The sequence below is a fragment of the Mirounga angustirostris genome, unplaced genomic scaffold, assembly GCF_029215605.1.
Source record: "Mirounga angustirostris isolate CCGP_5_RB_7025 unplaced genomic scaffold, mMirAng1.0.hap1 SCAF_11, whole genome shotgun sequence".
Classification (NCBI taxonomy): domain Eukaryota; kingdom Metazoa; phylum Chordata; class Mammalia; order Carnivora; family Phocidae; genus Mirounga; species Mirounga angustirostris.
The window spans coordinates 125,724,913-125,748,785 of record NW_026991719.1 but is presented as its reverse complement, the minus strand read 5'-3'; the positions used below and the strand labels follow the sequence as shown (position 1 = coordinate 125,748,785).

The window sequence follows — 23,873 nt, the reverse complement described above, 5'->3', positions numbered from 1 at the left end:
GAAGGGGAACCTTAGCCAAACCCTGCTCTCCCTGCAACGAGGGGGCCTGAGGGAATAATGGCTGAGGTTCTAATCTCTGGTGCTGACTTTCCTTCCCCACCCACCCTGGGAACTTCCCACCAGGCTCTCCAGGCTCCTTGCGCTTCTCTCTCAGGGCTCTGAGTTGGGATGGGTAGGTTCCATCTGATGTCCTGGGGGTCTGGAGCAGCTATAGGGTCACTGCCCTACTGTTATTCAGTGCCCATGGCCATGCTGTGAAGGGTGTGGTTTGGCAGTGGCGACCAGACAACCTTCTGAGAGGGGGGGCAGCAGCCAGAGGGTGCCAGCTTGCTGGACACGTTGAGGCTCTCCCAGGGGCCCTGGCTGCTTGGCAGCTGAGCGTTGGGCACAGGCAGCCCAGGTGTGTGCCCAGAGCCCAGCACGAGGGGGCGGCAGGGTCCAGCCGCAGCGGGACCCCGCCGGAAAGCCCTCGCGGGCAGTGCCAGGCGGGGGGCCGCCCCGCCCCCGGAGCCGCGCTGGGGGCGGGGCGGGGCGGGGCCGGCGGGGGCTGCTGGCTGCAGAGCCCCAGGTCCCGGCGCCCGGCCCGCTCGCGGCCGCGTGGGAGCAGTGGGGCTCGACGGCGCGGCCGCCCGGAAGCCATGGCAGCGCATGGGAAGCTGCGCCGGGAGCGGGGGCTGCAGGCCGAGTATGAGGCACAAGTGAAAGGTGAGAGGGCGTCGGGCGCCCGCCCCCCCACCCCCGGCCCCGCTTCCCTACCGAGACCCCAAGGGCGTGGGGGAGCCGGAAAAGTCCCGCCGCTGGCCCGGGGCCCGCTGCTCCTCCCCTCCCCCAACCCACCCCCTGCGACCTCAGGAGGGGCTTGAGGGAGGGAGGGAGCCCGACCCCGACCCCCCCCCCCCCCCCCCCCCGAGCCTGAGCCCTTTGCCCGCTTCTCCGCGCCCATTTGGTCTCAACCGCCGGCTCTTTCCCCTTCCTTCCTTCCTTCCTCCCTCCCTTCCTTTGGTTGCTCTGCCCTCCTTGGTTCTCCCTGCCCCTCACCCAAGAGCCCGAGTGAGAGAAGGGGGCACCCGGTGCCCCCCAGAAAGTGGCATTGTAGCCAGAGTGAAATTGAGCATCTTGGTTTTGCCGAGGAGGTCCAGGTAAAGGTGTCTGAGTGCCTAAGGTGCCTGGATTAGTGATGGCTTTGCCTTGAAACCAGTTCCTTTGCCCTCTCTCGGGCACTGAGGTGGCTCAGAGCTGAGGGCTGCTGTCTCTGGGTCAGACTGGCACAGTGGATATCGGCCTTAGAGATTCAGGAGGGCCAGCTCCGAAGCCTTCCGAGGGTAGACCTCCTTGGGTTCTGATAATCACTTTGTGCAAATCACATGCAAATCAGCTTTGCAAATTCTTAGTCTACAGCTTCTGCCTGTCTCATCCAGGGCGAGGTAACTCTTCCAAAAGAAAGAAGGTAGCATCCAAGTGCCAACAGTTGGGGCCATAAAGTTTCCCTGTGTCTTCAGATGTCACTCTTAATTGCTCCCTTTTACCGATGAAGGAAACTGAAGCTCAGGGAGAAGTGCCTGGCACACGGTCACACGGCAATAACAACCCCTAGGAGGGAGAAGGAAATGACCCTTGAAGTTCCTTCCCACCCAGAAATGCAGGTTCTTTTTTTTTTTAAGATTTTATGTATTTATTTATTTGTCAGGGAGAGCGAGAGAGCACAAGCAGGGGGAGCGGCAGGCAGAGGGAGAAGCAGGCTCCCAGGTGAGCAGGGAGCCCGATGCGGGACTCGATCCCAGGACCGTGGGACCATGACCTGAGCCGAAGGCAGGCGCTTAACCAACCGAGCCACCCAGGTGCCCTGAGATGCAGTTCTAACATAATTATCCAATTCGAGCAATTTACACCAAAGTATGCCTGAGTCCTCCCCGTCTGGAAAAGGTGGCTTGCTGCCCGGAGCCAGCTTGAGGTGACTTTGCAGGGTGAGAGAAGCCTTGCCTTCATCATTCGCAGGTGGAGATAACGACCCCCATCCTACTTCCCCAAAATGTCAGGAAGCTGAAGGACTTTGGAAACTCTTCAGTCAGCAAATATGGACCAGTTAGTTTACACTGAAAAATTGGGAATTTGAGCCAGGCTGTCTTTAAAATGTTCCTTGCCTGCTCTGGATTTCCAGTGACTTTAGCTTCTAAACCCTTCCTCCCCGCCAAAGAAACTTTTTACCATACTAAAAAAAAAGGATCACTGTCTTGACACCCTAAATTCTGAAAGGTCAGCATAGTCGTGGTTTCGGTGGCCATCTTCTCTTTTGCTTTATTTGTCAGCAGAAGTGAGACCGTATGCCTTGCTCACAGGAAGTGTTGGTGGGGCCCAGGACCCAGCTCTGCAATGCAAGCATATGTGGATTCCATCCTTCCTTTAGACAGATGTTTTGCATGCATCTCTTCTGTCCTAGGCCCTGGGAATACAGTGCTAAGCAAAAAAACCAGCCCCTGCCCTCACAGGGCTCACAGGGCCTGGGGGGGAGACATGTAGCAAAAACCCCTAACACAATCAGGTTCACTATAAAGGGAAAGCACAGATGTCAAGAAAGGGGGTGGGAGGAGGGCCAAACCTAGTTTGGGGGGAGGTCAGGGAGGGGTTGGTGATGAGTGCATTTGAGCTGAGATCTGAGAGCTGGATAGTGACAGCCCAGAGGCTGGGGGCCAAGCCCCAGTCACGGATCTTCTTGACACCAGCCAGTGTGCGAATCCAGGTTCCAACCGATGCATGGCTGTTCTATTCAGCACTGTTCAGTTGCAATTGGTCTCCAGGGAAAGATTGCCCTGGGAGGGCGGGGCAAACAGCAGATGAAGGTGAGGTGAGCTGGGACATCTCAGGTCTTGCTTAGAGTGAAATGAGATGTACTTTTATCCCCAAAATGTTACCCTGATTCAGTGAAGAATGTCTAGATTCCAAGGGACATGGAGCCCACTCCACCTGACCCGTGGAGCCGAGAGCCAGCCCCCGGAGCCTGGCGTCATACGGTATAGGGAGACTCTGTCTCACTTGGCTCTGCCCTGCTCTGTGTTGGTTTCACTGTCAGGAAGCACCCCCCACCTCTGGCTTCTGTTTACCCAGCCTGATCCCGCAGTGGAAAGAGAGCTCTCCTGTTCAGTAATTCCAGGGAAGGCATGAGGACTGTGGCCCCCAGGCTGTTGCTGAGCCAGTGCTGGGGGGGGGGAGGAGCTGAAGGACTGTGTGTGCAGCTGTGTCTGGGAGAGGGACCCAGGGGCTGAGAATAGGAAGGAGACATTCCCCAGAGGGAGATCGGAGGAGGCGATGGGGATGCCGGGCAGGCACAACCCCTGGAGGCTGCCCCGTGCCCACAGCCCCCGGGAAGTCACTGGCAGGACAGAAATGCCTCTCGTACGTCTCCACTTTGCCCCCAGCAGCCACACTGGGTCCAACAGCCTTCACTGTTTTTCTTGGCCTGAACACTTTTCCCAAATGGCCCTGTGGCCCCTCTGTCACCTCCTTCACCTCCCCACCACCCTCTTCTAAGAGAACCCCTCCCGCCCCCACCTCCAGCTCTGACCTCATCTTGCTGTTTGCTTCCTCAGCATCCCTTGCTCCTGGACATTCTAGTATATACCTGTCCACTTGTGATCTGTTTTTTTTTAAGATATTATTTATTTATTTGAGAGACAGAGCATGAGTGGGGGGAGGAGCAGAGGGAGAGGGAGAAGCAGACTCCCTGCTGAGCAGAGAGCCTGACCTGGGGCTCAATCCCAGGACCCTGAGATCATGACCTGAGCTGCTGAAGTCAGACGCTTAACTGACTGAGCCACCCAGATGACCCTGTGTGCACTTGTGATCTGTAGCCCCATTCCCATCGCAGCTTCATGCGGGCAAGCGCTTGGTCAACAGTCTTTGCCACTGTATCTCCTCATCTAGAACATGCCCGGCACAGACTGGGTATGTAATCAACAATCTCCGGAATGGAGAAATCAACTAACGTCCCTCCCTGGGTATGTGGATGGAGATGAGTCAGTGGGCGACCTGTTTGCCAGAAGCCCAGACAGTGTTATTACCTGGGATCCCCAGTGCCCACCTGGGCACCCAGCGGGTGGCAAAAGTGTTTGTAGCAGGTTGCTTAAGCTTGTCATTCAGGCGGTTCTTTGCTTTAGTGGGGAAAGCAGTGTTGCCAAATCAAGCCAGCGATAAGGTGTCAAAAGCCAGCGGTGTGGGGGCCCTGGGTGTGGCTCTTTCTGCGGGGAGGTGGGGTGGGTGATGGGGAGTGGGGACCGGAGACAGAAAGCAGGCCAGCTCTCTCAGTTCCTTCACTTGTCAGCTCCGGCCGTTGGCCCTCACGCTGGGGCTGCCCTTGGGGGGCCAAGGGCAAGGTTCCTGGCCACTAAGGCCACCAGTTCACTGCAGGTTCGGCAGAGCGCCGTGACAGCCTTGCCCGCACGCAGCCCTGTGCGTGTGTGTGTTCACAGGAGGCTACCCTGCCTGGGGTCCCAGGCACCTGGAAGGCAGGAAGTGGCAGAGCAAACAAGTCAGGGGCTTTCCAAGGACCGGGGAGTGACGGGGCTGGGGCAGCTCTGTGTTCTCACCATCACAGCGGATCGGCCGGGCTCCCTCTCTCCCCAGAGCAGCCTTCCTTTTCTTCAGCTGGGTGGGCCTGGCCTGTTCCCTTTAGCCTGAGCGCAGAGCACCTCCCTGGGGGCCAGCCTCCTTCCCCTCCCGGGGCTTGCCCCCCCCCCCCCCCCCCCCCCCCCCCCCCCCCCCCGGGCCTGAGCCGCCGTCCCCCGCAGAGATGCGCTGGCAGCTGAGCGAGCAGCTGCGCTGCCTGGAGCTGCAGGGGGAGCTGCGGCGGGAGCTGCTGCAGGAGCTGGCCGAGTTCATGCGGCGGCGCGCCGAGGTGGAGCTCGAGTACTCCCGGGGCTTGGACAAACTGGCAGAGCGCTTCTCCGGCCGCGGCGGCCGCCTCGGGGGCAGCAGCCGGGAGCACCAAAGCTTCCGGTAGGTACTGGCGGGGCAGGAGGGCCACAGCAGGGCCCGAGGGCCCCGCTCCGGGTCTGAGTGCCCCTCTGCCCCAGGAAGGAGCCGTCCCTCCTGTCGCCCTTGCACTGCTGGGCCGTGTTGCTGCAGCAGACGCGGCAGCAGAGCCGGGAGAGCGCGACCCTCAGCGAGGTGCTGGCCGGGCCCCTGGCCCAGCGCCTGAGTCACATCGCAGAGGATGTGGGGCGCATCGTCAAGAAGGTAAGGCCTTGGGGCGCCTGGGTGGCTCAGTCGTTAAGCGTCTGCCTTTGGCTCAGGTCATGATCTCAGGGTCCTGGGATCGAGCCCCGCATCGGGCTCCCTGCTCGGCGGGAAGCCTGCTTCTCCCTCTCCTGCTCCCCCTGCTTGTGTTCCCTCTCTCGCTGTGTCTCTCTGTCAAATAAATAAATAAAATCTTAAAAGAAAAAAAAGAAGAAGAAGGTAAGGCCTCCGCCCTGGGCGCAGCAGGTGCGGATGGCCCCAGGCTCGAGGGAGGCCCGGCGGGTGTCAGGCAGAGGGGAGCTGGGCGGAGCCTTGAGTGCCCGCTGGCCCAGCTGCGCTGGGGACAGCGGCCGCCACGGCCCTGGGCCAGCGCCCTGCTCACGCTCGGCGTCCTCCTCAGAGTAAGGATCTGGAGCAACAGCTGCAGGAGGAGCTGCTGGAGGTGGTGTCGGAGCTTCAGACGGTGAGCACAGGGCGGGGCCCGCCCCCATCAGAGCGAGGCCATCATCTCGCGCCCCCCCAAGCCAGGCGCAAGGAAGAGGATCGAGTGCCCAGGAGAGTCCCGGGTTTGGGGGGGACTGCAAGCACGGCCGTCTCTCCCTGTTCTGGGCACAGGGTGGCTGGCCCAAGTGCTCACATGGGGTCGGCTAGCTCTCAGGTCTGAATCCCAGATGGGCTGGGAGGAGGAGGGGGAGGGCTGGCTGTGGCCATGGCCTTCAGCAGGGCAGCCTGGCCTTGGTCCTCCCTGCAGGCCAAGAAGACGTACCACGTGTACCACATGGAGAGCGTGAATGCCGAGGCCAAGCTCCGGGAAGCCGAGCGGCAGGAGGAGAAGCGGGCGGGTCGGAGTGCCTCCGCCACCACCACCACCACCACCACTGAGGCAGGACCCCTCCGCAAGAGCTCCCTCAAGAAGGGAGGGCGGCTGGTGGAAAAGGTGGGCCTGGAGGGCACCCGTCTGTCTTCGAAGGCTCTGGTTCTAACCTTTGACCCTGGAATCCCTGGCTCTCCCTGGGACCTGCTGGGAGGTGGGGCATGGAGGGAGAAAGCAGGGCTGGTAAGGCTGGACCTAGTCAGTTCTGCCGGCTTTCGAGGGCTCTCCAGCCTAGGGTGGTAGATGCGGTACCGGGGAGGGGGTGGCAGGAGAACAGTCCTCCCTGTGCTCCTAGCTCTCCCCTACCCAGCTGGAGTGAGGACAGCTTTGGTGCTCCCAACTCAGGAAACCTTTGCACCCACCCATCCCTGCCTCGCACAGCGCTGGCAGGTCTCAGAGGGGCAAGAAGACACATAGGACGGTGGTTGGGTGACGTGCACAGAGAGAATGTTTGAGGTGGCCCCTGAAAGGTTGGGGGTGTACCCAGCCTGGAGGAGCTGAGGCAGAACGGGGGTTGCCGGCCCGAGATGGGAGAGTTTCTGCGTGGCGGTTGGGGGGGGGGTGCAGCAAGGGAGGACACTGGGACTTCGGGGCCATGTGCTCCGAGGGGCCTGTGGGACATCGGAGGCACATGTCCACATGGGGAGGGGGGTGTGGAGAGTCCGTGGAAGGCCTGAGATGGGGGCTGGCTGGCCGGCCGAGTAGGCGACCCTGGTGTACTTCTGTGGTCTTGAGCAGCGTCAGGCCAAGTTCTTGGAACACAAACTCAAGTGCACAAAGGCGCGCAACGAGTACCTGCTCAGCCTGGCCAGTGTCAATGCTGCCGTCAGCAACTACTACTTGCATGACGTCATGGACCTCATGGATGTGAGTACTGGGTGGGCAGGCCGGGGGGCGGGGCGCTATGCACTGGGGCCCACCTGAGCCATGTGCTTGCCTCCTCCCCAGTGCTGTGACACAGGATTCCACTTGGCCCTGGGGCAGGTGCTCCGGAGCTACGCGGCTGCCGAGAGCCGCACCCAAGTCTCCCAGATGCAGGGCCTGGGCAGCCTGGAAGAGGCCGTGGAGGCCCTAGATCCTCCAGGGGACAAGGTCAAGGTGCTGGAGGTGCATGGAGTTGCCTTCTGTCTCCCACAGCGTTTTGACTACCACCCCCATGAGGGAGATGAGGTGAGGGTCACCGCCCCCCAGGCATGGACGCAAAGGGCTTTGTGTTCTCTGGTCTTCATTGTAACAGCGGTTAAGTCGAATGAATCCCACTTTGCTAAGGAGTCGAAACTCCTGAATGCAGCTTATTTCTCAGACCCTCATTCAATGGCCTCAAGGCAAATGAGGCTCCCTAGAAGTTTCGCCGCTTGCATTTGAAGCAAGCAAACTTCTGCCGTTCATTGGCTGAACGCAACCTCCCCACCACAGCAAACACAGCAAAACTAGCACCAGGTGGACGCCAGGTAGTAGGTGGGTATCTAGCTGTCCATATAGTCTTTGTCCCAGCGTTCTCCATGTTTTAGACAATTCATAATACCAAGTTGAAGGGAAATAAACCATACAAGCTGTAGAATATAGCTAGCATCTTTTCACTTGTCCCTGAGCTGTTTTTTTTCCTTACCAGTTTGTCCAAATGGGCATTGTGAATGGACAGGGATTGCACAGAGCTTTTAGTTTTTTAATCTGTATATTGATCCGAGTCATAGTTGAAAAAGTCAAATGTTACTCAAGGCTTACGATGGCCCCTGGCAGTTCTCTGACTCACCCTTTCTGTTCCCGATTCCACTCCCCAGAAACAGCCACTTCCCTGCTGTCCCCTAGCTGCTGCTTCTGGGGCTTCCCTCCCTGTGTTCAAATTGCACAGCACGCTGCTAGTTGCTTGTCAACAGACTTCCTTCCACAGCCGGCTAGCCTAGTGCGCAGCCCTACCACCGGCTCCTCTCCCTCCGTCCACCGCCCCAGGCAGCCTGTGACTTCGCTTGTCTGAAAATGCCTGTATTCTAGCCTTGAAATTGGTTGGTAGTTTAGCTGGATATAGAATTCAGAGTTGAGAATAAGTTTCTCTTTCGACTGTTAAAGGCATCGCTTCAAGCTTTTAGCATTGTCGGTGCGAAGTCCAATACCCTTCTGATTTCTGATCCTTTGTGCGTGACCTGAGATTCTTCTCCCTGAAGTTTTTAGAAGTCTCTTTCCTGCCTGGTAAAATTTTGTGGTGATGTTCCTTGGGGATCCTTTATCCTTCACAGTGCTGGGCAACCAGTGGGCATTGTCAGTTTAGAATACTGTGGCCTTAGGTTTTGGGCTTATATTATTCCTTTGATCATTTCCTCCCTCTAATTTTCTTTTCTCTCACTTTCAGGAATTCCTATAATTGGATGTTGGACCTCATGGGTCAATTCTCTAAATTTCTTATCTTTTCTCTTTCCTCTTCTCCTACCTCTATACCTTTTAGTTCTGCTTTGTTTTCCAAATTTCTATTTAAAATAACCCTTTGTACTTGTCTTGTGGACATCATGTTTTCTCAAATCATTCTGAAACATTCATTTTTGTTTTCTTTTTTTTTTTTTTTTTAAGATTTTGTTTATTTGACAGAGACACAGCGAGAGAGGGAACACAAGCAGGGGGAGTGGGAGGGGGAGAAGCAGGCTTCCCACGGACCGGGGAGCCCAATGTGGGTCTCGATCCCAGGACCCTGGGATTATGACCTGAGCCGAAGGCAGATGCTTAACGACTGAGCCACCCAGGCACCCCTCATTTTTGTTTTCTTGACATTTTTCTCTGCTCTCTGCATTTTCTGTTTTTTCTTACAGCTAAAAAAAAAAAAAGCTTACTTTCATCTTTCTCTTTCATTTCATTTTTTTTTCCTTTCATTTTAGAGCTTCCCTCAAATGGCTGGCAATTCTTGGCCATCAGGTCATATTTAAGAGGAGCTGCTGAGAGGTAGATTAGATGAGATATCTGATGCTCATGAGCAGAGCTTGTCAACGGGGGCTTCCCCTCAGGGAAGGGACTCAGACCATTGCTTTGAGGGAGACCCCCATGGTGGGGAGCCTGGGGTGTCCTGGTAAGAAGGTGCTAGAAAGGACTAGTAGGACCTGGGCTGAGGTTACAGGATTTGGGAGAGGGACTCGGTCTAGATACCATTGAGAAGAAGGGGTAACTCTGATTGGATGTCTTCACAAATCTTATCTAGAAGGCAGGAGTTGGGGGGGTGGGGGGTGAAGGGAGGCTAAAGCAGCCCACACTCCTATTAGCCTGAACAGAGGGAGGTTTGGTTATTTCTGTGGCTTCGACAAAGTTCTTGTTTTTGTCTGCACTCGGATGTGATTATGAGGTGTCCTTGTTTTTGTCGTCATCTCTCACGGTCACAGAGTGACCTTGTCTGACGCTGATGCTCTGTGACATTCCTTATGTTCAGTAGGATAACACCACGTCCCATCTGGGCGGCTCCAGATGGCAGTGGCTGCTTTCTTCTTTCTCATCAGTAGGAAGTTTTGTCCCCTTCTTTAGCTGTGACTAGTGGCCCTAAGTCCAGAATCCCTCTGATTTATTCTTTCCAGAGGCTAAATCTCTACTTTTCTGCTAATTGTATGGGTTTGGGGGAGGGTCTTCTAATGTTAATGTTTCCTAGAGTCTGGAGAGACTTTTTTTTATAATTCTGATAAAACATACATGAGATTTACCATTTTAACTATTTTAGCTGCATATGTATATATGGATGGATTTTTTTTTTTTTTAGTAATTTCTTTTTTTTTTTTTTTAAGATTTTATTTATTTATCTGAGAGAGAGAATGAGATAGAGAGAGAGAGCATGAGAGGGGGGAGGGTCAGAGGGAGAAGCAGACTCCCTGCCGAGCAGGGAGCCCGATATGGGACTCGATCCCGGGACTCCAGGATCCTGACCTGAGCCGAAGGCAGTCGCTTAACCAACTGAGCCATCCAGGCGCCCCTTTTTTTAGTAATTTCTGTAGCCAACGTGGGGCTCAAACTCACGACCCCAAGACCAAGAGTCACATGCTCTACTGACTGAGCCAGCAGGTGCCCCAGTTTTAACCATTTTTAAGTGCAATGTTCAGTGACATTAAGCACATTCATATTGTTGTGTAGCCATCCCCACCCTCCGTCTCCAGAACTTTTCCATCTTCCCATACTGAAACTGTCCACGTTAGACACTCGCTCGCCCTCCCCCCAACCCCCCAGCGCTCACCGTCCTACTTTCTGTCTCTCTGAATCTAGATCTAGACTACTCTAGATCACTCATGCGCGTGGACTCATACTGTATTTGTCTGTTGTGATTTGCTGGTGTCGCTCAGCATAGTGTCCTTGAGGTTCATGGATGTTGTAGCCTGTGACAGGATCTCCTTCCGTTTTAAGGCTGAAGAACATGCCATTGTATGGACAGAGCACGTTTCGCTTATCCATTCATCCCTTCATGGACACTTGGGTTGCTTCCTGCTTTTGGCTGCTGTGAACACGAGTGTGCAAATCTTTCTTGGAACCCCTGCTTTCCCTTCTTTTGGGGAAACACCCAGAAGTGGCATTGCTGACTCCTATGCTGAGTGTAGGTATAAGTGTTTGAGGAGCCACGGTATTGTTTCCCGGACAGACTTTAGCAGGTCCTGGTTTCTGCACCTCCTGCGCCTGCCAGGTGCCTGCCGCCTCGGTCTGGTGGCATTTCCGCCGCTCTGGTGGCTTCTCCAGTGCCGGCCTCGCCTGGTGTCCCCATGACCTAGGCCTTCACCCGTCCCTTTCCAGTGGGGCTTGAGGAGGACAGAGAGCGGGCGGGGCATGTTTAGCTTGCCGTGGATAAGCGAAGTCTTCACTCTCCTTTTTTTTTTTTTTTAATATTTTATTCATTTATTTGACAGAGAGAGAGGGAACACAAGCAGGGGGAGTGGGAGAGGGAGAAGCAGGCTTCCCGCCGAGCAGGGAGCCCGATACGGGGCTTGATCCCAGGACCCTGGGACCATGACCTAAGCCGAAGGCAGACGCTTAACTGACCGAGCCACCCAGGCGCCCCCGAAGTCTTCACTCTCAATTTTAACTTGATGTCAGTGTCAGAGTTCCCTGGATGCTTAAATTCAAAGGAGAGCCATTCCTCGCTTCCTAAAGCCGTCTCCTCCTGTCCCCCACTCTGCCCACAGGGCAAGGCATTCGAATTTTGCCACAGGGAATCTATTTCTGCCTGATTAGAGTGAGCAGTTTTTCTAGCTAGGCCCTCCCTCTTCTGTCTCAGACCCCAGCCCTCCTGACCATGTTTTAAAAAATAATCAACTGCTCTATTGAGGTATGAATCATATACCGTGTAATTCACCCATTTCAAGTGTACAATTCAGTGGGTTTTAGAGTATTCGCCGAGTTATGCAACCATCACCACTCTCTCATTGCAAAACACGTTCACCCCCCAAAAGAAACCCTGGACCCAGGAAGCAGTCACTCCCCACCCTCCTCCCCCACCCCCCCCATTACCCACTCACCTCCTTTCTGTGTTTGTGGGTTTGCCTCTCCTGGACGTTTCATGTAAATGGAATCGTATGATATATGTGCCTTTTGCGTCTGGCTTCTTTCACAGAGCAGAATGTCTTCTATGTTCACCTACATGCAGCATGGATCAGCCAGGACACCGCTCCTCTTTGTGGCTGAATGACATTCCATTGTATGGATGTCCCACACTTGCTTTTCCATTCATCAGCCCATAGGCACTGGGCTCCCTCCGTCCTTGGGCTGTTAGGAGTAGCGCTGCCATGTCTGTACGCAAGGGTCCGTGAGCACGTACGAGCTCCTTTCTCTTGGGGAGAGCCAGGTGTCAAGGACTGGGGGTCCTGGACAGCAGCCGCCGAGGCGGTGGAAACGTGCATGCTGCCTTCATGCCCGGAGGCCTCAGTGCCCGCTGCCCAGCCCGCTCCCACGCCTGAGCTTTGTACCCCCGGGCCCAGCCCTCAGTCCTCTGCACGCCGTCCTGCACAGGTGGCTGAGATCCGGCTGGAGATGGAGCTGCGGGACGAGATTCTGCCCCGAGCCCAGAATATCCAGAGCCGTCTGGACCGACAGACCATCGAGACAGAGGAGGTATGAGTGCCCTGGCTCGGGGTGGGGACACGGAGCTGGAGCCAGGGAGCCTCCCCTCCCCCTTCCTTCTGACTTGGACTTCCTGTCCCTCGCTCGTGCCCCATTTCTTCCTGCCCTGGTGCTGGCCGCCCTCCAGGTGAGCAAGACCCTGAAGGCCACACTGCAGGCCCTGCTGGAGGTGGTGGCGTCGGAAGACGGGGATGTGCTTGACTCCCTCCAAGCCAGCCCCTCCACCCCCTCCACCGAGTCCCTCAAGTCCACCAGCTCGGATCCAGGCACCCGGCAGGCTGGCCGGAGGCGGGGCCAGCAGCAGGAGACGGAGACCTTCTACATCATGGTGGGGAGGGGGCAGCTAGGGGGGCAGGGATGGGGCATGGGGAGGACCCAGAGCTGGGATTAAAACTTTGGGCTCTTCTTCGGGCTTCCCAGAAGCTCCAGGAGTACCTGAGTGGACGAAGCATCCTTGCCAAGCTGCAGGCCAAGCATGAGAAACTGCAGGAGGCCATTCAGCGAGGTGGGCCCCACTTCTGGCCCTGGGCCGCTACCTCCCCACCCCCAGGGCCGGGAGCGCACCTGCCCTCCGCTCTCCTGCCCGGGGCCCCCACCCAACCCATGTTCCTCTCTGCCCAGAGAGGTTGGTCGGCAGGCTGGAAAGAACCCAGCAGGGCTCCTGGCCCCTGTCCTGTTAGCCTTTCTCTCTGCCGTGCATTAAGGACCTCCCGGCCTGAAAAGCGCACCTATGTTTTCTACCCCCAGGTGACAAAGAGGAGCGGGAGGTGTCTTGGTGAGTGCGTGCTGCGTGCAGGGCCCATGTGTTCTGATGAGTGGGTTCTGCAGGGACCAAGCTGCCATGTCCCCATCTCCCCTCTCCTGGGGCCCAGCTCTGCTGCTCATCGTTCCGTGGCTTCCATTTCCCACTTGGCCCCGTGGGTTCTGGACTAACTCGTGGGCTGGGCTAGGGGGTGGGCCATCCTATTCTCCATGCCCCCTCCCCTCAGAGCCAGCTTCCGTCCACTGCAGGACCCAGTACACACAGAGAAAACAGCAGAAGAGCCGCCACCCCCGCCCCAGCTCCCAGTATAACCAGAAACTCTTCGGGGGAGACATGGAGAAGTTTATCCAGGTACTGGCTTTACCTCGTGCTCCAACTGAGTGCAGACTCTCCCCCGCATTTTGGTTTCTCTCCAGCCCTGGGCCATCTCTGTGGCCCGGCTGCCTGTGACCCCCAGTGCCCTCCACTGTCGACAACTGGTCAACTGTCCCTTCCTGGATGGGCCTCTGTCAGGCCTCCACCAAGTGAAGGGGACATCCTTCACTAGTAGCAGGCAGCTACAGAGGGGCGCCTGGGTGGCTCAGTCCGTGAAGCATCTGCCTTTGGCTCGGGTTGCGGTCCCAGGGTCTTGGGATGAAGTCCCGCGTCGGGCTCCCTGCTCGGTGGGGAGTCTGCTGCTCCCTCTCCCCGCCTCCCGCTCGTGCTCTCTCTCAAATAAATAAATAAGGTATTTAAAAACAACCACCCAAACAAAAAACAAAAAACCCCAGGCATCTACAGAAAGCCTCAGGCAGGAGCATGTGAGAAGTAGAGCCCACAAGCCCCGCTCCGGCTAGCGTGCCACTGGGGGTCCTAGGCGGCGAAGTAAGGGAAGCAAGAAGGGTCTGAAAAGAAGAAATAGCGCTGGCCTTTCTTATGATGTGATTATGCACTCTGTGTGTATTCAAAGAGCAAACAATGTAAGACGCCCGGGAGCGAATCTCACAAAACACATGCCAGGCCTCCTTGCCAATAACCGTCATGGCTTGTTAAGAGAACATACAAGGGAGCCAGTGACAAGGAGGGACTGTGAAGTGAGCACCCTCTCTGTCCCCAGAGCTCAGGCCAGCCCGTGCCCCTGGTGGTGGAGAGCTGTGTCCGCTTCATTAACCTGAATGGTAAGCAAGACCTGGGCCCTCCTGCTGCCCACCTGGCACCCGATCCTCGAGGGGGTGGAGAGGGGACTTGGCACCCATCGGCTCTCATCCTCCCCCCAGGCCTGCAGCACGAGGGCATCTTCCGGGTGTCAGGCGCCCAGCCCCGGGTCTCAGAGATCCGTGACGCTTTCGAGAGAGGTAGGGACAGGCAGGAGGGGGTAGGGGTCGGGGGAGAGCCGGAGCTGGTGTGATTGGCCTCCTGCGCCCTGTGTCACCTGCAGGGGAGGACCCACTGGTGGAGGGCTGCACAGCTCACGACCTGGACTCAGTGGCAGGGGTGCTGAAGCTCTACTTCCGGAGCCTGGATCCCCCGCTCTTCCCACCGGACCTGTTCCGAGAGCTGCTGGCCTCTGCAGGTGAGGCCAGGGCTGGAGGCCGGCCGGGCGGGAGGGGCCGCTTTCCTGTCGCTGCGGCCTCACTCCTGCTTCTCTCCCCGGGGTGGCGGGGGGGTGGCCTGGGCCGCAGAGTTGGAGGCTGTGGCCGAGCGGGTGGAGCGCGTTGGCCATCTCCTGGCCCAGCTGCCCGCACCAGTGCTGGTCGTCCTGCGCTACCTCTTCACCTTCCTCAACCAGTGAGTGCTTTCTGGGCGACGGGGAGGGCTGACGGTGGGGCGTGCGGGGGCCACCAGGCGGGGCGTTCCCCGCCCGTGACCCGCGTGTGCCCCCAGCCTGGCTCAGTACAGCGACGAGAACATGATGGACCCCTACAACCTGGCCGTGTGCTTCGGGCCGACACTGCTGCCCGTGCCCGCCGGGCAGGACCCCGTGGCCTTGCAGGGCCGGGTGAACCAGCTGGTGCAGACTCTCATCGTGCAGCCCTCCCGGGTTTTCCCACCGCTGACCCTGCTGCCCGGCCCCATCTACGAGAAGTGCATGGCACCGCCCTCCTCCAGCTGCCTAGGGTATGCTCTTCGCGTGCGGGGGAGGGGGGGTCCAGCAGAGGGGAGCCCCCTCATCGACTCAGATGCCTCGCTCTGACCTCAGGGATGCCCAGCTAGAGGGCCTGGTCGGGGAGAACGAGCCGGAGCTGGAAGCTGGGACCCTGGCCCAGGAGGATGGTGAGGGGGGAGAGAAGGAGGACCCGATCCTGTCCCCGCCCTGGGTGCCCCTCCGCCTCCCAACTTGGACCCCCTTTTCTCCCCAGACCTGGAGGGCGTCGTGGAGGCCGTGGCCTGCTTTGCCTACACGGGCCGCACAGCCCAGGAGCTGAGCTTTCAGCGCGGGGACGTACTGCGGCTGCACGAACGGGCCTCGGGCGACTGGTGGCGGGGCGAGTGCTCAGGCGCCCGGGGACTCATCCCGCACAAGTACATCGCGCTGCCCGAGGGGTGAGTGAGCAGCTTCTCCGTCCCCCAGGTGTCTTGCCCCTCCCCTGCCCCGAGTCCTAGCTTCCCTAGGCCTGGGGCGGCCCAGACCACTTCTGGCCAGCACTGAGCCCGCCGGCCCCCAGAGCCTGCGCCGGGAATGAGTGCTTTCAACGGGCTGTCTCTCCGACCCTAGTGCAGAGAAGGTGGGCCAGGGGCCGCAGGCGAGCAGTCCCGAGGTCCTCCTGGCCATGGAATTCGTCCATCGGTGAGCGAGGGAAGGATGGTTCTTCGGGAAGACTCATTTTGGTGGCCCTCCTTGCCCACCTCGGCCTGAGCACTGCTGTTGGGGAGCCAAGGCTGTCCCGGGCAGCAGGTGCTGGGCCAGGTCAGAAGGGGCTGGGGTCTGGCTTTGGCCATGTGGAGAGGGGCCCAGCTGGGGGAGAGTTATCCGGGTGAGGGACGCCAAAGGAGGCCAGAATGGACCCGCTGGGCCAGCCTCGCTCTTCCCCCCTCCCTTGGCCATGCCCTGTCTGTACCCTGCAGGCCAGAGCCATGCACCCCACCTGAGGCCCCTCTGGGCACACCCGGGGGCCCCTCTGGGCACAGACGGCACTGCTTGGTCCCCACCTCCCCGGAGCGGTATGTGGAGGTAGACAAGGTGAGAGCCAGGACTGGCCGTGTGGCAGAGAGCGGGGCAGGGGGGCACCTCTCCTGGGGGGTCTCTGCCTCCCCTTAGGAACCAAACTCTTTCATCCCAAGGTTCAAGTCTGACCTTCCTGGCCTCAGACCAGCTGGCTGAGCCCAGCCTAGGGAGGGACAGGCCGGCAAGGGTGTGAGCCCAGAGGGCAAGGACGAGCCCAGAAGCAGGGTGGAGGGGGACACAGGGGCTCATGCAATTGGGCTTCACGTTTGGTTCTTAACTGGGAAGTGGCAAGTGGGAGTCCCAGGCAGGCATGGCATCTAGAGCCAGGATAGGTGACAGGAAGTGACCTAGCAGGCACTCGGTGGCCAAGGAGGATGAAAGGGACAGATGGAAGAGATAGACAGATGGGGTGGGGAGCTGGCTGGGGAGCCGGGCACGGTGGTGGTTCTCACAGGAGGAGAGAATGGGTGCTGGATGTGGCTCTGGCAAGGGGGCAGCTTGCGGAGACCCAGCTCCCTGCTCTCACGGGCCTGGCATGCCCACCTGCGGGCTCCCAGTGAGCACCGCCGGGCTCAGACAGAAGCCCTGGGGCCAGTGTGAGCTGGACGACAGAGCCCAAGAGCACGCAGCTGTGGCCACACGGACGCTCATGCCAGGAAAGCAGGAGTCAAGTGGTGGGGGGGGGGGGGGCGGGCAGCAGGGGGACACTGACCTGAGAGGCCCCGGCACACTGGTGGCTCCGGGGGCCAAGGAGTGGCTGTGATCCCAGCCAGGGAGAGCGTAGGTATGACAAGAGGGAGGATCTGTTGGTGTCCCCAGAGGAGGCTCTGACAGCTACACCAAGAGTGGCAGGAGGGAGGGGCGCCTGGGTGGCTCAGTCGTTAAGCATCTGCCTTCGGCTCAGGTCCTGATCCCAGGGTCCTGGGATCGAGCCCCGCATCGGGCTCCCCGCTCGGCGGGAGGCCTGCTTCTCCCTCTCCCACTCCCCCTGCTTGTGTTCCCTCTCGCTGTGTCTCTCTCTGTCAAATAAATAAATAAAATCTTTAAAAAAAAAAAAAAAAAAGAGTAGCAGGAGGAAAACCAGGCAGGGGAGGGGGGCGGCAGCTTTGGGTCGAGTGGAGAGGAGGGGCGTGGTGACAGGAAGGTGGCCAAGGGCTTTGGTTTTGGAATGAGAAGGAGTTCAAGGGGACGCTTGGGCAGCAGAGGGAGGAAGGCCCCCCTCCTGCTCAGGTGGTGACCCCCTGACCTGGGCGTGGGAGAAAGGGCTGGCTAGGTTGGGGGAGGCTCTCACCAGATGCCCTCCCTCTCTCTTCTCCCCTCTAGGCCATGGCACAGACCATGGACTCCGTGTTTAAGGAGCTCTTGGGAAAGACCTCCGCCCGCCAAGGCCTCGGGCCAGCATCCACCAGCTCCCCCAGCCCCGGGCCCTACAGCCTGAAGCCTCCAGCCTGCGGCCGCCTCGGCAAGAACAGAGGCTTCTCCCGGGGCTCCGGGGCCCTGGCGTCCCCCTCGGCGTCCCCCTCGGCGTCCCCCTCGGCGTCCCATCCCCAGAGCCTGGACTCGCCCCTTAAGCACTGAGGCTCTGCGGCTGCCCTGCAGGCCCCGCCCCGCCCCGGGTGGCCACCCTTGGCTTCTCCCTGGCCCCGTGCAGCCAGCGCTGGGCTCCTGCCCTCGCCCCCTTCGCAGAGGAGGACACAGCTGCCTGCCCCACAGCCCTGGCTGTGGCCCCCTTGGGAGGCAGCTGCGGAGGGAGGCCGGGGGCAGGCCCCTCCCTGGCTTTGCTGTGACGGCCTGTCAGTGGCTGTTGCGTGGTGGGCTCCCGGGGCCTGTCTCTGCCTCCGCTGAGGGTGCGAACCTGGTGGAGGCTGGCAGGCGTGGGCTGCCATTTATAAAGGCCTGTGCGTTCACTCCCCATGCAAGCCAGTTGTCTGTCCTGGGGGGCTGGGCAGGCAGAGGCACTGTCAGATGCCGGGGTGCTCAGCAAACGTGGCAGCTCAGGCAGCCGGGACAGCTTCCACGAGGGGTCTCGGCACAGAGTTGTCCGTGCCAGGGCCGTGTGGTGTGGTGACTTGCACACCGGGTCTGGTGGCCGCTGGGGGGGCATCTGAGAATGACTTTCCACACTGCCCTACAACCGCCGTTACCCAGATCCAAGGAGACTCACCGGGTGGGAAATGAGCTGGAACCTTTATTAGGGAGAGAGTGAGAGGGGACTAGAGAGGCGGGGGCGGGGGGGCTGGGGGGGGTAGGGGGGGAAGGAAGGTCCTCTGGCTCCACCCCCTTTCCTTCCTGCCGGGCTCCCTGGGACCTCTGTCTCAGGGGCGGGCACTGGCTGGGGTGGAAGCCCACGGCCACGGCCCCAGCCCCGCCCCACGCCCCGGAGCCAGTTCCCCGAGAGCCCCCTCCTCCCCGGAGCTCCCAGGGCCAGCCCGAGGCAGGCAGCGGGCTTTCACAGAGCCTCTAGAAGCCTCTCAGGAGGAAGTGTCCTTGGCCAGGAAGGAGCTGGCAGTGGCGCAGGACTCCTCCTGGGGCCCCAGGCTGGGTGGGGCCCGACTCTGGGCGCAGCAGAGCAGGCTGCGCAGCTCGGAGGACACACTGCTGCTGAAGAAGGCGTAGATCCAGGGGTTGGTACAGCTGTTGAGGCTGGCCAGCAACATAAGCAGCACGAAGGGGGCCTCTGTGGGGGTGGAAGAGCCCGGGCTGGGACTGAGGTTGCCCATGCAGAGGTGCAGTGACCCCATCGGCTCACTAGGGAAGAGCAATCCACGTGAGCCCACGTGTGCTCCCGAGCCCGAGGCTGGAGGCGTCTGGGGGTGAAGGTGTCTATGCGGCCGAGCCTGGCCGGTCCCCCGCAGTCCTAGCCGCGGCCACACGCACCTTCCAGGGGCGCCTTCGGGTCCCACGCTGCCCACAGCTGTACGAGGAAGAAAGGCGCCCAGCACAACACGTAGACAATCACAATCACCAGCGTCATCCTCACGGTCTTGGCCATGGCTGCTGACACCCGGGCCCCCTCACTGGGGCTGCCGGTCCGGTGCCCTCCCCGGCCACCCCCAGCCCTCTCTGCTGGCCCCAGCACCAGGCTGGCATGAATCTCTCGGAAGATGAGCACCTGGCAGGCAGCGATGCCCAGGGCAGGTGCCACAAACACCATTAGGGCGATCCAGGTGACGTAGGCTCGGAGGCCCCAGGGCTCAGCAAAGTGGGCCCAGCAGTCAAGGACCCCACTGCCATTTCCCACGTCACGCTGGGCAAAGATGAAAAGCTGGGGCAGGCTGAAAATGAGCGAGAAGGCCCAGGCCACCAGCACCGGCCGGTTCCAGTGAGCTCCACCTCCGTGGCGGTACGCCAGCATGGGGTGGCAGATGGCGCGGTGGCGGTCCAGCGTCATGGCCAGGATCATGTAGGAGGAGGCATACATGCCCACCATCTGCAGGTACTTGACTGCCCGGCACAGGGCATCAGGCCCACGGAAGCGGTCCGTGGCATCCCACGCCAGCTGGGGCAGTACTTGGAACAGAGCCACGGCCAGGTCGGCCAGGCACAAGTGACCAATGAAGACGTGCATGGGCGCCCAGCGACCCCGCCGGCCCCGGCGCGCTAGGACCCCCAGCACCAAGCCATTGCTCAGGGCCACGGCCACAAAGACTGTGGAGAGCAGGGCTAGCTCCGCCTGGACGAGCAGCGGGTTCCGGGTGTCCAGCAGCTCCTTGCTGCTGTTGCCAGGCAGAACAGGTGGAGAGAGGGTCCAGGGCACAGCTGGGCAGGGGTGGAGGAAGAGGGCCAGGTTAGGGGATGTGCTGGGCACGGGGCCCTGGGCCCAAGGAGGTTCCAGCTGGACAGGCGGAGCCAGTGGTCCGAGCAGCCATCAACCTGGGCCTCCTGCTTCCCTCCAGCCTCCCTTGTCCCGGCTCCCAGCAAAACAGATGCCATTCCCGCCTCACGTGCTGGGGAGGGAAGGGCAGCCCCAGCCCCCAGTGAGCACGCAGGGCCGTGCCCTCCCCTCCCCGCACGGGCAGCCTGGAGAGCAGGGTGAGGGAGGTCTCAGGAAGAGGGGCTTCTTTGCTTCTTCCAACCCCACTCAGCCTACCTGGCTCATCCCAGTGGAGGGATTGGCGGGGGATGGGTCGGGGCCCCGGGGCTGGAACCTTACCAGAAGTGGTGGATGCCACGAGCATGGTGGGGCCGGGGCAGGTGTCTCGAGCGCCTGGAGGAGACACGGTATCGAGCTCAGCCTCCCATTCGAGGGGTCAGCCACGTTGTCCTAATCTCTAGACAGGGGCCCCTAGAGAGGTGGTGAGGTCTGGCCCCACTGAGCCAGTCACGGACCTCAGGGCCCCCTGTGCTCCTCCCAATCCTGGGCAGGTTAAGATAGAAAGGAGCAGTCATGCAGATGGATGAACATGTCCTAGGACCCATCTCGGCAGCCCCCGCAAGATCTGAGGCAGACATACAGGCCCGCCTCCCCCACACACGCAGATGGAGGCCGGGAGAGGTGGCCGTGGGAGGGCAGGGGCTGGGCAGGAGAGGCCAGCATGTCCCCAGGGCCCCTCGAAGCCCCTTACCTGGCTGGGCTCTCTGGGCTCCGGGCAGCTGGGCAGTGGCGGATGCGAAGGTGGCCCAGGAGCTCAGATCTGCTCTCCATCCCCTGCCCCGCCCCAGCCCGGCCTCTGGGAGTGACCTGCCCAGGAGGGGACTTCCTCTCCCTCCCCTCCCCCACGTGCCTCTCCTGGCCTCCTGCCTGTGGCACCGGGAAGTAGGCTCCTGGCCTCCTGTGCTGCCTTTCCTGTCCCGGCCCTCCCAGGTCTAGTCCCCAGGAGTCCTCCCCACCCCCCCACTCGTGAGGGCCTGAGCCCTCCTACGCTGGTCCCCAGCTTGGTCTGGCCGTGACCATCAGGCAAGCTTTTCCCCCAACCCCTGCCTGCGCCCGCCCCCCGCAGGGCCCACCTTACCAGAACATCAGGTCCGGCAGGGCTCTGGGAGATCAGGTAGCTCAGCAGCTCCATTTTATAAGTGGGGAAACTGAGGCCAGAGATGGGTGGGGCCGACTGAAGGGCACCCAGCTTTCTCCTGGCACAGCTTGACTCCTTTCTCACACCAGGTTCCTTCTGTCCCTCTTGGGCCCTGGCGAGGAAGGGGTGAGAGCTCATGGAATCCCCAGTACATGAGTGTTGGCTCCTCCTGGGCCTATGAGGGCCTCCTCCGGAGATGAGGGACCGGAAGGGAGGGGGCGGGGCGGGGTCAAGCCAGGGCTTAATGCGCCCCTGTGAGAGCCAGCTTCCTCCCCAGGGTCCTATGGGAGCCAGGGACGCCCCCCCTCCTCCCCCACCTGCACCTACCTGTCTTAGGAGGAGGGGGCGGCTTCAGATCTCTGTCTCTCTGTCTCTGTCTGTGTCTCTGTCTCTCTCACACACAGACACACACAAGAGCCATATGCCTACCAAGGCCCACTTGACCCGCTCATGTCCCCGCACACTGTGTGGAGGGTCTGAGAGAGGGGCTTCCCCTCCTGGGGCCTCAGGGCTAGGCTCTCCCTCCTTGTTCTCCTCGGCGTCCAGGACCCCTGCCCCCTCCAGTCCATCCTTTCTGTGTCCTGTCCCAGGAGCCCTCTTTCCAATCCTCTCCTGCTCTTGCCACAGAGCCCGGCCTTGCTCAGCCAAGGCCTGCACAGCCCAGCCCAAGGCAGTGGCCCGCATGCCTCCTAGGGCCAGGCTCTGAGCCCAGTTGGCCCTGTTTTCCTGTTTGTCCGTCTTCCCTGATGACCTGCAAGGCTAAAAGCCAAAACAGCTTCCCACTGGCCAGGCAGAAGTATAGCCCAGACCAAGGCCTCCTCTTCCTGGCCTGGCGGGGGCGCGGGGGGGGGGGGGGGAGGCAGCAGGGGGTGGGGCCTTCCACACTTACTACGTGCACACGTGCCATACATTCACACACACACGTCTTTATAATGTGTTTTGCTGACACCCCATGTCAGAACCCTTCAGCCACACCTCCTAAGAACAAGAACTTTCTCACTTTCCTCCCTGTAACCACACTGCCATTATTAACCTAGAAGCATAGAAACAACCTTTCTACTACTGTCCAGATCAACAAAAATGGTAGAAAGTAGGAGTTCCTGGGCAGGATTCTAGAACAGATTTTTCAAGGGAAAGCTATGAGCCACTGGTAAAAAGTCACACCACACCTGCATCCTTTCTCATGCCCGCCCCCCCCCCTCCGTGCCAGGGACCTAGCCTCGCAGGTGGAATGGGACCTCTCCCATCTGCCCAGGAAACTGAGGCACCTGTGGAGGACACATGTCCTCGCCTGGCGCCTCGACCGCTGTGTGACCTTGCAATTCAGGCTTCAGCTTGTCTCTGTAAAATGGGAAGCCAACCCCCAAAGGCTGACGATGGTGACAGGATGGGCAAAGACCTGAAGCCGGCTGGCAATAAGCCCCGGGAAGAGCCTACTTTTGCTACGCAGGGGGCCGCATGGGCAGCTCGAGAGGGAAGCTGAAGGGTCTCTCTGCCCAGATCCCAGCAGAGAGCGACGTGCAGGGCGGAGCCCCTGAGCCGGGAGGCCACTTCCTTGGCCATCGCTATTCCCTGCACTCCTTGTTTCCTGTTGTCGAGCCTGGGGCAAAGATCTTGGGGAAGGCCTCTCCCTCCTCGGTGGTTCTCTCCCGGCTCCAGGAGGCAAGGGTGTGTGGCCACATCCAGACCAGACGTTAAAGCGAGACTGGGCCCACAGCTTGCCCCTGCTAGCCTAAATAGGTGCTGGGGAACTTCAGGAGGAACTGAGAAGCCACCAAGGCCAGAGGGCACGCCAGAGACAGAGGACATGCCAGAGAGGGTCTGGCTCCTTCGCAGCTGCTGCAGGGGCACTGGGCCAGGTGAGATGCTGGCCCAGGCTGGCTGAGTCCCACCTCCTGCAGTGAGGAGCTGATCAGAGGTGACAGGCCTCAGGCAGGCCCCTGCCCCAGGTCCCCCCCACCCCGCCCCGGGGCACTAAAGATGGGGCTCAGCAGCAGTTCACGGGAAGAAAGGCTGACTGGCTTATTCACCGTCAAGGCCACGTGAGTCGGCAGAGATGGTACTGGGCAGCCCAGAGCCCCCGTCCTCTCATGAACCGAGAGCAGGGCACTGACCTGGAGGCCACTCCTCCCTGAGACAGGCAGATGGGTAGGGGCCGTGGAGAGGAGAGAGAAGGGATCCCCGAGAGGTGCTTGGGGCATGGCCGAATGCACCCACACTCACCCCGGGGAGCACTGAGAAGCTGGTTCTGAAAGGCCAGAGAAGGGCTTGGCCACGGGGCGGGCCAGTTAGCCTCAGTGGGCCTCAGGCCGGGGGGCAGGACCGAGCAGACACCCCCCCACACCCCATGCCTCCAGGATTATGTTTGCAAGAAGGATTTTGTGGGTAGCCAAGGTGTGGGCTTGTGTCTCGCCCAGCCCAGTGTGTGAGTAGAAGAGGACAGGAGGCCTCGGGCCGGGGCACTGAGCCTCCCAGGTGCCAACCACCAGGGCAGGGGACGAGAGCTGGCGGGACCCGGATCTGCCTGTCTTGCTCTGTCCCTGGCTCTCTGTCATCAGAACCCTTTGCTCCACAAGCAAGTGCTGAGGGGTCTGTGCCCTGCGTGCAGAGGTGGGAAAACCCGGGCCCTGCCCCAAAGAGTGCAGGGTCCTGTGCCGGTCCAGCTGAGAGGGCTGCGCGCGGGGAGGCCACCGCCCAGGGGAGAAATGGTGGGACCCCGTTAGCGGGTTAATGGAATGGAGGGGAAAGACATTTCTCGGGCCCTGAATAAAACCCTGAAGGACC

The 23,873-nt window shown here is 60.1% G+C and overlaps 2 protein-coding genes across 10 annotated transcripts; one reads left to right on the top strand and one right to left on the bottom strand.

Annotated features, from left to right (window-relative positions):
- The first annotated feature begins 536 nt into the window (after window positions 1–536).
- Window positions 537–18,028, top strand: ARHGAP4 (Rho GTPase activating protein 4). 3 transcript variants are annotated; one of them, XM_064574723.1, is made up of 22 exons: window positions 537–705; window positions 4,782–4,989; window positions 5,067–5,229; window positions 5,630–5,692; window positions 5,981–6,166; window positions 6,842–6,970; window positions 7,052–7,273; window positions 12,059–12,160; window positions 12,297–12,497; window positions 12,590–12,674; window positions 12,917–12,944; window positions 13,181–13,283; window positions 14,029–14,089; window positions 14,189–14,266; window positions 14,350–14,484; window positions 14,594–14,699; window positions 14,796–15,029; window positions 15,112–15,185; window positions 15,272–15,455; window positions 15,628–15,699; window positions 15,978–16,092; window positions 17,401–18,028. In XM_064574723.1, exons 1-22 carry the CDS (start codon window positions 639–641, stop codon window positions 17,653–17,655), a joined length of 2,871 nt encoding a protein of 956 aa, XP_064430793.1. In that variant the 5' UTR covers window positions 537–638; the 3' UTR covers window positions 17,656–18,028. The 3 variants fall into 3 exon arrangements, with proteins under 3 accessions (XP_064430793.1, XP_064430792.1, XP_064430794.1); XM_064574722.1 differs by lacking the exon at window positions 537–705 and adding an exon at window positions 2,642–3,939; XM_064574724.1 differs by lacking the exons at window positions 537–705; window positions 15,628–15,699 and adding an exon at window positions 2,642–3,939.
- A 217-nt stretch (window positions 18,029–18,245) lies between these two features.
- On the bottom strand, window positions 18,246–21,856 carry AVPR2 (arginine vasopressin receptor 2). Of its 7 annotated transcripts, none has more exons than XM_064574726.1 (5): window positions 21,417–21,856; window positions 21,030–21,201; window positions 20,231–20,434; window positions 18,955–19,836; window positions 18,246–18,825 (listed from the first exon to the last, which is right to left on the bottom strand). In XM_064574726.1, exons 3-5 carry the CDS (start codon window positions 20,253–20,255, stop codon window positions 18,527–18,529), a joined length of 1,206 nt encoding a protein of 401 aa, XP_064430796.1. In that variant the 5' UTR covers window positions 20,256–20,434; window positions 21,030–21,201; window positions 21,417–21,856; the 3' UTR covers window positions 18,246–18,526. The 7 variants fall into 7 exon arrangements, with proteins under 7 accessions (XP_064430796.1, XP_045740041.1, XP_045740060.1 ...); XM_045884085.3 differs by having other exon boundaries at window positions 20,168–20,284; XM_045884104.3 differs by having other exon boundaries at window positions 20,231–20,284.
- Between the last annotated feature and the right edge of the window lie 2,017 nt (window positions 21,857–23,873).

Bases quoted from the DNA above. Each gene is read 5' to 3' on its own strand.
- AVPR2 (XM_045884085.3), bottom strand. From the start codon at position 20,255: ATGCTCGTGGCATCCACCACTTCTGGTAAGGTTCCAGCCCCGGGGCCC. The intron at 19,837-20,167 runs GTAGGCTGAGTG...ACCCCTGCCCAG, and splicing joins CCTCCACTGGGATGAGCCAG to CTGTGCCCTGGACCCTCTCT. The intron at 18,826-18,954 runs GTGCGTGTGGCC...GCTCTTCCCTAG, and splicing joins CCCGAAGGCGCCCCTGGAAG to TGAGCCGATGGGGTCACTGC.
- ARHGAP4 (XM_064574722.1), top strand. From the start codon at position 3,867: ATGCGGGCAAGCGCTTGGTCAACAGTCTTTGCCACTGTATCTCCTCAT. The intron at 12,498-12,589 runs GTGGGGAGGGGG...CGGGCTTCCCAG, and splicing joins CGGAGACCTTCTACATCATG to AAGCTCCAGGAGTACCTGAG. The intron at 14,090-14,188 runs GTAAGCAAGACC...TCCTCCCCCCAG, and splicing joins CCGCTTCATTAACCTGAATG to GCCTGCAGCACGAGGGCATC.